This window comes from Xiphophorus hellerii, chromosome 18 (assembly GCF_003331165.1).
Source record: "Xiphophorus hellerii strain 12219 chromosome 18, Xiphophorus_hellerii-4.1, whole genome shotgun sequence".
Lineage (NCBI taxonomy): Eukaryota > Metazoa > Chordata > Actinopteri > Cyprinodontiformes > Poeciliidae > Xiphophorus > Xiphophorus hellerii.
In genome coordinates, this window is record NC_045689.1 from 10,331,544 (window position 1) to 10,346,182 (window position 14,639).

The 14,639-nt window shown below is 37.6% G+C and overlaps 3 protein-coding genes across 5 annotated transcripts in view; 1 reads left to right on the top strand and 2 right to left on the bottom strand.

Annotated features, from left to right (window-relative positions):
- The window catches only part of LOC116707741 (calsyntenin-2), a 301,858-nt gene that overhangs the window by 159,056 nt on the left and 128,163 nt on the right, over positions 1-14,639 (top strand). The window lies entirely within an intron of this gene.
- On the bottom strand, positions 8,318-10,070 carry LOC116707743 (uncharacterized). Its single transcript, XM_032545255.1, has 3 exons — positions 9,509-10,070; positions 9,254-9,422; positions 8,318-8,833 (listed from the first exon to the last, which is right to left on the bottom strand). Exons 1-3 carry the CDS (start codon positions 9,975-9,977, stop codon positions 8,707-8,709), a joined length of 765 nt encoding a protein of 254 aa, XP_032401146.1. The 5' UTR covers positions 9,978-10,070; the 3' UTR covers positions 8,318-8,706.
- On the bottom strand, positions 10,117-14,414 carry LOC116707742 (uncharacterized). Of its 2 annotated transcripts, XR_004336564.1 has the most exons (4): positions 14,166-14,414; positions 12,448-12,557; positions 11,084-11,293; positions 10,117-10,582 (listed from the first exon to the last, which is right to left on the bottom strand). XR_004336564.1 is itself a non-coding variant. In XM_032545254.1 (3 exons), exons 1-2 carry the CDS (start codon positions 13,974-13,976, stop codon positions 11,170-11,172), a joined length of 1,653 nt encoding a protein of 550 aa, XP_032401145.1. In that variant the 5' UTR covers positions 13,977-13,990; the 3' UTR covers positions 10,117-10,582; positions 11,084-11,169. The 2 variants fall into 2 exon arrangements, 1 of the variants encoding a protein (XP_032401145.1); XM_032545254.1 differs by lacking the exon at positions 14,166-14,414 and having other exon boundaries at positions 12,448-13,990.

The window sequence follows — 14,639 nt, forward strand, 5'->3', positions numbered from 1 at the left end:
AATGTGTTGGGCTAAGACTATAACAATGTTTTTACAAGGCATTGTACAGTCAAAGTTCTTCTTGGTTGTACCATGTTTATATAAACATCCTTGTATGCATTAGTTTTCCACTCCCATCTCTTCATGTGCTCCTGTGGGATTTTGGATTTTCCCTGTATCAACTTGTTTGGCATTGTCGTGTGTGTGTGACGCGTCAAGGCAAAAGTCTGCCACACTCCATGCGGGGATATCTTTGTGTCACTCCTGGCTGACAAGCTGACATTTGCTGCAACGCTGACGTCTTTGAGCTGCTCTCATCAGCGTGACGGCGGACTTACGCATCGGCAAGAATCCCCAAGCAGTGACAGTTTGCTCAGCCGGCTCAGACCTACACATGGCACAGAGACGCCCAGAGGTTTTCAGAGACAGGCTTTGAAGTGTAGAACCGTGTTTGTGGGACTTAACCCACAAAGACGCTGATGATGCGCATGAAGAGCACTGGGTCCTGAATCTTTTGACTGTTTCAGAGTTACTTGTAGTGGTAAATTAATGAACATGAATAACTTTTATGCTCTCATTGTGAAGACCAACCTTTGGATTTATTCACAACTTGAATCTCCACTCCCACACAAAAGATGGTGTAAATTCATCATGTCCACTCTCAGGGAGCATTGAAATGCAACAGGCATTTCCCATTATCTTTTATAATATTGACAAGGCATCAAAAGATCAACTATCAAGCAAGAGGCTAAGGCTTTATCCACTGTCTATCATCTGCTGTAGACAGGGAATAATCCATAATTAATCCCCTCTTGACACATGGGCTGTTGTTGTCATAAATACTTTAAAGTGCCTCATGACTCATTCCAGTGAATCAATGTTTGGACTTTACCTATTAATATTAATTAAGCTCTTTTATGGAATTACTGAATCTTCTCCACTTTGACATCTGGTTTGCTAAAGAGAATTTAGATGTTTATATGAAGCAATCACATTCTGAGGTCTAGGACAAATTACAGAGATGCTTAAAATATTTTTACTGCATTTCTTCCTTTATACATGCTGGTACTTGCTTTGTGTTTCTGTCATGAGATTTTCTGGATCTTTATCAGCTTATTCTCATCTCAGTCAGCTGTAAGAAGGAGAAAATCACAACTTTCATATCACAGATTGTTCTGGATTTGTTTTTTTGTTTTGTTTTGTTTTGTTTGGAGCTCACAATTCTGAATAAACCACGGGAAATATATCTTCAGGCACTCTCACACAATATTGCCTTTTTGGCTTCTAATACTCCCTGTGACATTTACCTTTGATCTGACGTCCTAAATTACACATGCACTCTGTACATTGCTTGGGACTGAATTATACAATCTAAAAATGAAACATTTGCAAATCTACACAAAAGATGGTATAAACACATCTTTTGTCTTTAATTAATATGTCAGAACACAGGTTTCAAAAAGCATACTGTGTTTAACATTCAGTTCGTTACATTTAAACCTGCAATAAAAATACTTTTAAGCATAATTACTTTAAAAAACAAGGCTGTACAGAAGTGCAGTTGGTAGCACTGTTGCCTTGCAGCAAGAAGGTCCTGGGTTCGATTCCCGGCCCGGGGTCTTTCTGCACGGAGTTTGCATGTTCTCCCTGTGCATGCGTGGGTTCTCTCTGGGTACTTTGGCTTCCTCCCACAGTCCAAAAACATGACTGCCTGGTCAATTGGTCTCTCTAAATTCTCCTTAGGTGTGAGTGTGTGTGTGCATGTTTGTTTGTCCTGTATGTCTCTGTGTTGCCCTGTGACAGACTGGCGACCTGTCCAGGGTGTACCTCGCCTCTTGCCCGTTCGCTGGAGACAGGCACCAGCACCTCCTGACCCCACTAGGGACAAAGGTGTTAGAAAATGGATGGATGGAATTACTTTTAAAAAGCTATAGATTTTTAATTGCAAACTTGTTATTAGTGTGAACCTTTAAGTTATCTTGGACCTTAAAAGTCACAGAATTTGAAAAAAGATTTTTTTTTGTGCCTTTTGGAAATAACATGCTAAATCACACCTAATACTAAAGTCAGTGCTTGACTGTTTCATATATAAGAGATACCATTGGTTTCTACTTTCTCACCAAATGTAAACAAATAAATCACATGAAATTTCTCTTCCAGTTTGCACACTGCAAAATGATTGAGGGGACATTTCTTAACTGTAGCCTTTACTGTTCAGATTTTCTATTGGATTTAGTTATCAACCAGGATTAGCTCAAATAGCAGTTTTAGTTTTGTCCTGTTGAATTGGACTCAATGTAAAGCTGAAAAATGAAATTCCTCTTCCTGGTCCGTGTCAAAACTAACCTGAAATAGGAACCGCTCACAACTCCATCCATCTGGTCAAACCTTCCTGCTGCAAGTGAAGAACAGTGACCTCAAAACATGATGCAGCCACCACCGTGTTTTACTCATGGTACAGTGTTCTTTCTGGGAATGCTCAAGTTTGCTCATTCTTTGTCAATCATACTTTTTAGAAATTTGACCCAAAGGTTTCAGTACCACATTCTCCTCAACAAGATCTTGTGAGATTACAGTCAGGCCGGTGAAAGTCCTGAGACGTTTCTGGTGTCTTTATTAATGCAGAACTATTAAAATAGGCAGCTCTGAGAGTTTTTAGGAGGAGTTTCAAGTATTTGCAGATTTTAGGCTGTTGCCCACAACCTCTGCAAAAACTGATGGAACATTTTATAGGATTGTTTCAAAAAACACTGCTCATAGATTAGATTGTGTTTGTCACCATATCAAAGAACACACAGCTCAGGTTCAGTTTCATTTGTCACCATGCCCACTAAGACACAAAGATGATTTTTTTAAGTAAAAGATTTTATATTTTTTGCAACATTGTAGTTCTTTTGTATTTTGAGATAAAGTGCGTCACAGACATTTCTTTAAGTGCCTCAAATGCCTCCTTGTGAAAAGGAGTGTAATGGCATAAAAATCTATATTCCCTGCAGGTTAAAAAGAAACATAAATGTGGTAAAAGTAAAGTCAACTTCTTAAAAGTTTTATAAAGGCTTAAATAATTCTAGCACAAAGTGGTGAAAAACACTTTAGAGTAATAAATTTGTTTGTTTACTGTGTTATTCGCTAAATAGTCCATATTACCTGGTTTGGTAATAGAGGTTTTGCTGCTGTAAGTGGGTAATTAGCACTTTTCCTTACTTCACTGACTAATGCTTTGTCTGACATTACCTCATACATTTGTTCTTACATTGAGTGGCTCGGGTCCTGAGGCTAAGATTTAGCTGGGGCTGTTTGTACAGGAGCTGACAGCTTCTATTCTGCAGCTAATGTGGTGAGCTGGTAAGCTGCAGTAAAGATAATGTAAGAGTTGTACAAGTGCTGAAGCTAATTAGCTGGCTGGCAGATGCTCACCAGGTGAAAGGAGCTGTTGGAGATTCAGACAGGCATGATGAATAGGTTTTTTTGGGGGGTGGAGGAAGGGTTTCAGTAAAAAATACGGTAATCATCTACAACCAAGATGAAAGACGGAAGGTTAAACCGTCCTGGATCTTCAACACAATAATATAGATTTTGCAAATATTAATATTTATATGATACAGATAAGTTGAGTGAAGGATCGGGGCTTGCTTTAGTATGCTAATTAGAGTGGACGAATGACTGTTGATCTTTTTGCCCTTTTGTCATTTCATACATTTGCATTTCTGGTAGTGTCATACCCAACGAATTTAGATACTGTATGTAATTTTGTCATTTACTGCCAACACTTTATACTGACCATGCATCAATTTATAGCTGCAAAGGGGATATTTCGCACTCACCTTGACAACTGCATATTTAGCCAGCATGAGGTCTCTTAATGTTATGCTTTGATCAGAGGTCATGTTTAATAAGAGTCATCTGGCACAAACGAGCAGAACCGAATATAAAAACTCAAAAAACTAAAAAAAAAAAAATCTTCAGAAGGTTACAGTATTTTCAACATTTCCAAAATACTTGGGACATCAGAGAACCATCTGACAGTTTACAAATAGTCAACAGAAACATGAAAAGCACATTGGGAAAAAAAAAGTCACAAGTTAACTATGATTTCAGGAAAATCTAACTTACCATTAACTTGTACTTGACGAGATTAGTGACTCGTAATAGACTAGATAGAAAGGCCAATGACTTGATCCTTATCAAGCACAGAGCTCCACTTCAACGTAGAAACAGGCCAGGTGAAAGTGGGGTACTGGTAACTCATCAATTTTTGAAGACGAGTTTGAAAAAGCTGTCAAAATCAACCTCCAAACCTATTGCCAGGTATTGGAAAAAATTCTTTTCAATTAGTGCCACCGAAAAATAATCTACATTCTTTAAAAAGGCAGTGATTTTTATGCATGACAATGCTTCAAGTGCACTAAATTACTCTACTGCACGGCTCTCCTTAAAGATGAAAGAATAATGGCATGCCCCTTCTTGATCACCTGGCTTAGCCCCTGTTAAGAATTTATGGGTCCTTCTTAAATAGGAGAATTATGACTAAAAAAAATCCACTTTAAAACAATCTTTGGAGGTTGTGGTTGCTACTATCCAAAAAATTAATTGATAAACTCAATCAATAGTGTGTTATTAAAAAAAGAAAGGTTTCTATATTGATCACATTTTTTTATCACTATAAAGCAGAAGGTTGAATTAGTGTCATCTAACAGAGCGTTATTAGGAGAAATGTGGCAAAATCTTTTTGAATGAGCTCAGCTCAGTAACTATTCCCTCTCCCCTTGCCGCATTACATATTCTGGGGTTTTACAAAAACACTTTTTATCCTCTTTGTACAGTAATGCGGCATCCACCACTGCACATTTAGAGGGGAACCCTGGTGGTGTCCTTGAAATGGGCGGACATTCATGTCCGGGGAGGTGCATGTGCAGATAAATTTAATCAGCTCTAATCTTTTAGGCCTTCAGCTGTTAATCTGGACTCTCCTAAACCTCACTTAATATTCTATGGTGTACATGCACCCAAATCAAAAAAGAATTGCTGCAGTATTAGATGCTTTGCATTTGTATACAGTTTGTCTTCTCTGTCCGCTGTGGGCTGATCATGTTTATATTCTTTAATGATTCCACAATTTCTTACTTTTGCACAGGGCGGCAAATCTCACTCGTAAGTTGTCCAAGATCAATTGTCATTCAAGGCTAGTTCACATTAGCAGCTGCCTTCAGTGAAATGTAAATGTGACTGCAAATTGTGTTTTTGTTTTACAAGACAAGGAAGCAGAAACCACACCTCCAATCTATTTGATTGATTAGACTTCAGGTGAGCTAACTACAATTTAATTTCTTAATTTAGCTTGGTTGATCCCATTAGTCATGGAACTTACATATATATCCAGACCACAGTAAAGGTTTTAGTAAAAGGTCCTTTCAAGTTTTTTAAAGAAAATTTCACATGAAGTTAAAAAATTCAATATCATTTTTAAGCTTTATTCATTTAGTTATGTCATTTTTTATGTTCTTTTACCTGCCATGGCAATGAAAGGCTTTTAAACTTTAATTACCATGTTACTTTTACAGCATGTTTATATAATTAGAAAAGATCATATGACAGTCAAAAAGTCAGATTGTTTTTAAATACTCAAATTGAGAGAGTTACTACAGTTTTTTAAGTTACTTTGCATAACTGAAACTTTTCAAAAATACATCAAGTACTATGATCAATATTTTATCAGCATATTTTCTCCTATAGAAAAGCCTATAAGATCATGTCCTTACACAATAATCACAATTATTTTCCCCCATAGACAAGTATTTTAACCTACTGTTATTTCTTTTAAAACTGATATTAATCTGTTTTAACATGAAAAAGTGAGCTATTGCAACAACAATTATTAATAATTTTGATTGAAAAGCAAATTTTCTTCAAAGTTGCACTTGCTCTTTTTTTGCAAACTATTCCTACTTCTGTGACATTTTATGGAAATGAAGTCTCTTGTTTCAAATCAGCCCATGTCTGCAAAAACATAACAGAATCAGAATTACTACAACAACTTGTCAGGATCACATGCTTATATAAATGACCAGATATGAAACATTAATATAAAAATGTATATATTACACAGTACCTAAGCCTTTTGTTAATTCTTTGTCTGTAAATCTCTTTTGGGTAGCCTTACATTCAATGCTGTAGCATATGAAAGCTTTAAATGTGTTTACAGCATCTGACATCCCACCTCTTGCCTTAGCTATGCGGCTCACAAGTCAGTTGCTTTTAAAGCTGTTGTGCAGGGTCAAGTATCCACACTTTATCCTCAAGGAGGAAGAGAGGTTTTTCCAATCTAAAGGGCCTTTTAGATTGCTTGAGCTTGTAGGAGATAATGTGCCCAGCTGAAGCACCCTATTTCTGTGTTCAGTGACAGATCACCCTATTCAGCTGACCAATCCTCAACGACATAATCAATATTCTATGTTGCTTGTCATTTGAGTGGGTTGCATTTATGATCATGGCATGATCAAAGTGGGTCCCTTTTGCACAACCTGCCTGTTGCCTGCAAGTTGAAATGTAAAAACTTTGGGATCTGTGAAGTGAGTGGTTCTGATGGTAGATACCATCAAAACACCAATCTGGTAAACACAATGAGGTTTGATGGAGACATGTGACTTACAAGCTTATCCTTGCATGGCCGTGATGGGGGCTGGTGCCTGTCTCCAGCAGTCATTGGGTGGTCAGAACAGGTCACCCTGGACAGGTCACCAGTCCTTTTCAGGGCAACACAGAAACAGAAAAGACAAACAACCATGTAGGTGCATACTCACACCCTTTGAGAGACCAATTAATCAAACAGTCATGTTTCTGACCAGTGGGAGGAAACCAGAATACCAGAAGAGAGCCCATCCATGCACAGAGAGAACATGACCCCAGGCTGGGATTCAAACCCAGGATCTTCTTGTTGCAGTGCAACAGTGTTTCCAACTGCACCACTGTGCATTTGGTAGCACTGCACAATGTGGATATTAATTTAAAACAATTTAGTTTTAAAAGTTAAACATTCATATATTATTGAACTGGAATAAATTTTTCATTTTTCTGTCTTTAAGTGCTGTCAGACAATATTTGTTATGAATATTGACAAGTACAGATTGCTTGGCAACAAATTAATCCCAGTAAACTAAGCTGTCCTTTGGACTATGCTATGCTATCATGCTAGTACTTACACTGTAAAAAAAAAAATGTCATTTTTACGGTAAAATACTGGCAGCTGTGGTTGCCAGAATTTAACCGTTAAAATTACAGTCAGACAATTTTTACAATTGCTTATTCTACAGTAATAAATGGTGTTTTATTCAACCTTTTACTGTAAAAATGACAGTTCTTACCATTGAAATTGATCAAGTTTTATCCTAAAATTACCATTAAAACAATATTACAAATACAGTTAGAGCCATTAAATATGAAAGTATTTTGTTGTAAAATTAACAGTCTAAATTATAAAATATGTCACTGAATTCCTGCACAATTACAGGGTTTTGTCTGTATTTTAAACAGTAATTAACCGGCAGCTGTGGTTGCCAGAATTTCACCGTCAAAATTACAGTAAGACATTTTTTACAATTACGATAGATGAGTATTGGTGTTGCTGATTCTACAGTAATAAATTGTTTTTTTAACCTTTTACTGTAAAAATTACTATTATTACCATTATAAAAATGATATTTTGTCCTAAAATTGATATATAAGATGCAGTTCATGCCATGAAATTTGAAAACATTTTACTGTAAATTTAACAGTTTTACCATGCTAACATTTCCCTAAATTACTGTATTAATACATGTTTTGTCTTTATTTTTCAAAGGGAAAAAACTGTAAAAATGTAGGATATTCATCCTTTTCTTTAATGGTAAAAGAGCACCAGTATTGCTGATTTTATGGTTAATTACTGACTTTGAAGCCATAATGTTATATAAAACTAAGAAAAATAAACTTTTTGGCTAAAAATTAACATTGAAACATTAAAGAAATGTTTAGTTAGTGCAAATTGTGAAATTAAAAAGTGCACATTTACTTGGTAAAAGTATCAAATCGATTAGAGCAGCTAAATAATGTGTTACCAGTTTTGTCTAATGGTAAAAACATGGAAAAGTATAAGTAAATTTTACATAAAGTATCCAAAAACCAAACTTTATTGTATTTTTTCCATTTAATGAAAACTTTTTGGGCTGTACAAACTTCTCACAACCTTGTGAACACTGATTACAAAGAACTTTTAACATCTTCCAAAAAGCAGCAAGCACTTATATTAGTGCAAAAGTTTGAACAGATATGACACAACATTATCACTTCAACCCCAGTGCAGTGTGTTTCAAATGAATAATCCATATCATATGGAATTGGCACATACACAGAAATAAGAACTTTCTAACAAATGTGCTGGGCACCACTGTAACCTTTCTGAAATAGATAACTAAAACTGTTCACGTTTGTCAGGTTTTTTGACTTGAAACTTGTAAATCACCACATATTCATTAAGCCGTGACAGTGGTGCAGCATAAAATCTGTGTTATTGTCATCTGCTATATACATATATATAAAAAAAATGTCTAACATAAATTTGCAAGATTTAACTTGAAGATGAAAAATGTGAAATCCTACAGTGTAAACCTTAAATACCAATAAAATGCAGTTTTCAACATACCGCAACATAACAACATTACACATCATATCACATGACTCACAAAGTATGGTCTAAGTCCACTCATGGTCTGCAAGGTCAGCGATGAGCGTGAGGACTCTTGGGTTGACCGCAAAGATCTTCCTCCTCTTGCTATGCTCAACTTTTGTTCCTCTCTCCGGATTAATTGAAAAGAAACACCTTGAAGAAAAGAAAAAATATTGCATTTAATGTTATGTTTATAAATGACTTAACAGAAAGATTTCACAAGATCCAGCTTTGTGGTGGCGGGATTCAGTGGCAGAGCCAGAGGAATATTTAGTGACAGGCTTTTGTGCCTATCCTGCTTCACAAACAGACTGAAGAACTCTTCTGTCTCCATGGCCATAAAAAATATACAATTTAAACACTGCTCAGCAACAGCAAAGAAATGATAAAACATTTTCACAGTTTCTACTGGCATTATTTCTATCATGAATATTTAGATTTAGCAGTTTTTTCCCCTCCATTTCAATTGTCTTTTGTATTTATTATATTTCGGTAACTAGTAACATTCTGATCTATGTTGTGAAAACTTTATCTTGCTGGTAAATATAGACTGTGTGTAAGTATAAGAATTACCTCTGGAGGAACTCCAGTGTTGACCGCAGTCCCACTGGGTAGTGTATATTAAAACAGTAGTAACTGCCAAACATCAGGCAGATGGCACAGGAGAAGGCAGTGATGTGGTCATTGATAATCTTCTGATCAATACTCAACATGAAGCAGTCTGCAGTGAAGCAAGAGGACCCTTTGAATAAAAAACATGAACAAATATATATCACAAAAAGCCCGTGTGAACCATTCAACTACTTTGTCAACTTGGTTCAGACATACCACACACAATAAGGCAGGGTGTTGCTGGCACATCCTCCATCTCAACCTCTTCAGCAAGGCTCGTCTTCTCAACATAGTGGAACATATGCTCTTCCTTCTCACCAAAAAAAGCAAGTAGAAGAAGAATCATCTCTGTACAACCACTGGACTGACCTTTTTCACTTGCTAACTTGAGGAGAGACTCCAGAACTTGTTTTTCTTTCTGAGCAAAAACAGTTTTCAGGAAGTTGACGATGCGCTCCCCCTTTTTGTCCAGATTGGTGAAGAAGGCTTCCATCAGACTGATGCCAGTAAGTTGCTGGAAGTGTTCTGCCATGCCAGTTTCATGGAACAAAAAAGGCCATTCTTGGCATAGCTTCAGGATGCTTGTACCTTTATTGATGTCCTTTCGTTGCGTGTAATAGGTGGACTTGATAAGTTCTTTCACATCTTCTGCAGCATATTTTTTGTCTTTGAACATCTTTTTCATGTCTTCTTTTTTCTTAAGCTGACTCTCTACAGTCTCAGAAAGGGGCAAAAACTTTGGCGCCCAGTTAACACAGCCATACGTGTCTTGAACACTGGCTTTCTGCTCAGCAGGTATCTCATCAGTGTCATTATCGGATTCTGCCTTGCGTTTAGTTATCTTTGGTGTGTCTTGTCGTTTGACATTTTCAATTCTTGCCTGGAGTTGTTTTACCAAGGAATGATAACCAAGTCCAATAACGTCACCATCAATGACATCCTTAAGTGACTTTGGATACCTGCTCACCATCCTTTCTGCTATTTCAGTAGTGTTGCGTTTGGTTGGATTCTTGCAAATCAGCATCATTTCAGAGACAATAATCCTCACCATTTGTCTTCGAAGTCGTGCACTTGGCCTTTTCTGTCGTTCCAAAGTCTGTATCAGCTCTTCTGGAAGCTTCTGCCACGGTATCTGAAAACTGTCAACCCAGGTTGGCAAAACTGGGGAGCAGCTCAGGGAAGGCGATGAAGTAGCAGCAGACGATGGTTGTGAAAGTGAGGCTGCAGATTGAGAGGACTGAACAGACTGTGGAGAGGAGGATGCCCCGCCTGAAGTTGAAGCCATTGAGTCTGGAAAGGTACAACACGTGAAATTGAAAAACATTAAGTATATAAGTTTTTGGTAAAGAAAAAAAAAATGTTTATCAAAACAAGATATACACAATATGCTTAAATCTCACAACTGCAATTATTTTGAAATATCTTATCGACTGGTCATATCAAATTAAGTTATACATAAATATATACAAGTACATGTACTTTTTACTGTTACAATTTTTCATCATTTAAATTGTGTTAGTGATATCAAAATTACTTGTGTAAAGTAATGTTAGGGAACTGTTAATGTAGAGTGTTTCCTTTTCTAACAGACTGTTGTGTGTCCCCTGCACAGGAACTACCAGGTGTAAATGAGAAGCTGTACATTGTTGCCCTTGTCAAATAAACAAACATATGAAATATGATTGAAATGTGTCTTTGTTGACCTTTCATTTTCACTTTTGATCTGTAGTTAGGTGTAAAGCACATGTTTTTATGCAAAAGTTACACAAGACTATATCTCAAAATACTTACTATTTTGGGCCCATGCAGCAACCAGTCTTCTGGCCTGTATGGGCTTCAGCACAGGCAATAAGTCTCCTTCGGTGATATACTGGAAATCATCTGTGGTTGTAGTGCCGAGTTTCTCCAACACATCCTCTAAAGCAGCCAAAACTTCCTGTGAAAGACCAGGAAGCGCTGCTCGAATGGCATCGCGGATGTCCTTTTGTGTATCCATCATATCTGTTGAAATACAGAAAACTAAAAAAAGGTTGATCTCTGAACCATTAATATCAAGCCTTTACGCTGCCAAAACACTATGCTTTAATGGTACAAACCGATTCCCATCTTTTATGTAAGATGATAATGGCCACATGTCAATCAGTTTACTAATGTGTCTGCATTCTAATCTTCTTGTTTCATCCTTTACAAAGTACATGTGGAAGTGTGGAAGAAATTCTCCACGATACACTCTCATCAGAAAATGAAGTGCAGATTCATCCTTCACCAATGTAAGGATGAGTTCACCAAACTCCAGTGACTCATCATTCCTACTGACTACAAATTGGCCCTTCTTGTACGTTATTCCATTATACTGCACATCTGTGGGAGTCATTGTATTGTTTTCAGTGAACCCAAAATGAAGAACTGCACCTTTAACTTCCTCACTGTAAAGTTCTAAATAAAATGGTGAGCCATCTTTTATTTGCAAGGTTGGGAGAGTCACTGTTCCAGCAGAAAGAAAGGCCTGTAACATTTGATGTCTCTCTGAAAGAGTCAAACACAGATTTTTGAAGTTCTTCAGTTGTCTGGCACATCTTTTGAAGTAACTATGTTTGCTCTCGAACCGCATGGTCCAGAGCCTGATGAGTGGACCAAATTTCAGAATCAGCCCTGGATAGTGCTGTAAATAATGATGTTTAGGTCTCAGTGCGTTATCTGGAAACAATACCTTTCTGGTTTCCAAATATTCCTGGATGAGAACATTCAAATATGCAACCTGAGGCTTGGAAATTTGCTGAGCACAAATCAGGTCAACAATATCCTTAAGCTGCAATGTTAACTGCCATATATCATCTTGTGAATCCTGCACCTTATCACCAATTAACAGAGGCAACAGTCTCAAGAAATTCCAGTTTTGTACTGCTTGTCCACTGAGTTTCAGTGCTTTTGGAGTGACAGCACAAGGTTTGGAACAAGCATCTGTTGCTTTGTATTTGAATTGTCTGATGCGCCTGTTCAAAATTGTGTATGTCAGCCATTTCTTTTTGACAATCATGTATTTGAGATAAAGGGCAACATCATATGAGAGGACACCCTCGAAGATGTCATGGCCAAGACAAGGGGGCATGCCTGGTGAACAAACATTAAAGTTCTCTAAAGTATTAAACACTGACCTGAACTTAATCCCCTGTACTTCTGTCACATCCTCTCTTTCCAGCTGTTCAGTGGCAGATTGATACGTTTCTGGAGTCCGCTCTGGTCCAATGATAGCTGGATTTTCACTCTGAAATTCAGACCGAGTAATCAGACAATATCTGCAGAAGTACTGAGATGTACTGAAATTTTCCGTAAAACCCCCGATGCAGTGAGAGCCCAAGTTGTCTCCAGCAATGCAATACAGTGCTCCTTTCACAACTGATTCATCTGCCATAGTTATCCCATTCTCCTCTAGTATTTTCAAGTCAGTCAACAGTTCTGAAAAAACTCTGGAATGGCCAAATTCCTTGAAATCCTTCTCTCTACACAACAAGACCAACTGCATATGATCAGTATTTGATCGGACATGGGGTGGCATATTGAGTAGAGAAAAGTAAACAGCCAAGATCTTGTGCTTTTTTTTTGCAGATCCCAATGGGTTCACAACTTCAAATGCATCTTGATAGAGAACCAGCTTGAGACAATTTTGGTTTTCTTGAAAAAATACGTTGGACATAAACACCTTACCATCGTCACAGTCAGAGAGAACATCAGCTTTTGAAACGCCATGAGCCATCATTAGGCCCTGCCAATATTTGGAATCTAACATACCTTTTAACGTATTTAGCACAGGAACATAGTATGCAAATCTATCTTTTCTGTCCTCATCTTTGCCCAACAACACTTTTTTGGGTTCCCCATATTTGAACATGTCTTTAAAACACTGGGCTCTAGAATAAGCAGTTCTCATCGGCCCTGTGTGGCAAGCTGAGAACAAGTCCGACTGTTTTACTGTGTCACAGATTTTTGCAATGTCTTCATCTGCAAATGACATTTCTTTAAGAAGCAAGTTCAATCTATTTAAAGAGTATGTCTGTCCCAATTCATGTATATTCTGCATCTCTTCTACAATGTTTTGAATGGTAGATGATGGAAGAAGATGCTGTCCCTGTAGTTTTATGTAAAACATACATACATTCCTAAGATACAAGTCACTGAAATTTGGTCCATCCATGACTGTGTCTTCTGCATCTGGCACACTGGAATCTTTTGTGGTAGCACTTGCAGCACTCTGAGTATCTTCATTACTTGTTTCACAAATCACATTTTCCAAATAATTTTTATGTTTCCTGGAGATGTGAGAGGTAAAGGAAGATTTTACACGAAACACAGAGGTGCACCCTTTCACAGGGCAAGTTACTTGGCGCCCCTCTACTATATGCTCCTTCAAGTGAACAACCAAAGCTTTTATCCCTTCACACTGCCAGTTACAAAGTGGAACTGTGCATTTTAATTTTGTTAAACTTGTGTCCAGAGCAACTGTTGGCATGCTATTATGATGACGATAGAAGTGTGCTTTTAATGCTGCATAACCAGTACACACCTGCTTGCAACCGGCTGCAACACACTTGAACATACGCCTGGGTTCGTTGCGATGCAGTTTGCAATGGAGAACAAAGGCTTTAACAGATTTAACTGTTTCTGCACACAGGTTGCATGAATACATCTTAAATATATTACTTCGATGGCTAGCTTACAACAATGGCGATACAAAACAGATGTAAGCAATGGCTTTGTGGAGAGGCTAACTTTCCACAACTTTTTTTTTTCCTCGTTTCCCCTGAAATTTCTTTTCAACCAACCGAATGCAATTCAAACTATTTGTTTTCTGAAAATTTCCGCAATATTTCCTTACCTGAGAAAGAGAGACGATCAGACGGAGAAGGTTGGATGATGAAGTCTCTGCACAATCTGAGCGGAATAGCTGGACAAAAACGCAAACCACCGAGTGCGACGGGTCCTCAAATGCAGCGCGCTGATTGGTCCGTTCAAATCCACAGCTTCCAAAGTACCGCCAGAACTCCACTTCGCCCGTCCGCGCGGGCCAGGTGCAGGGGCCCTGTTAATGGCCCCCTGTTGGGCCATTAATTAAGACTGACTACAGGCTGCCTGTCAGGTCTACAGGCAGGAAACTTGACTTACATGACTTTTGTTAAACCGAATAAATTATATTACAATATAGACTACAAATATCTCTAAAACATTTTCTGTGACTGAGTACAGATTATTTTAATTTATTTGTTAATGAAAAGAAAATCCAATATTGGCAACAAGATAATTTACAGTACAGAACATTTCATGGAAAGATATTTAATTTCCATAATTCCAT

Coding starts and splice junctions, on each gene's coding strand:
- LOC116707743 (XM_032545255.1), bottom strand. CDS start 9,977: ATGAAAAAGATGTTCAAAGACAAAAAATATGCTGCAGAAGATGTGAAA. Junction 9,423..9,508: donor ACCCTGCCTTATTGTGTGTG/GTATGTCTGAAC, acceptor TTTTATTCAAAG/GGTCCTCTTGCTTCACTGCA. Junction 8,834..9,253: donor ACACTGGAGTTCCTCCAGAG/GTAATTCTTATA, acceptor CTTTTCTTCAAG/GTGTTTCTTTTCAATTAATC.
- LOC116707742 (XM_032545254.1), bottom strand. CDS start 13,976: ATGTATTCATGCAACCTGTGTGCAGAAACAGTTAAATCTGTTAAAGCC. Junction 11,294..12,447: donor GTACAGGGGATTAAGTTCAG/GTCAGTGTTTAA, acceptor GTATTTCAACAG/ATATGATGGATACACAAAAG.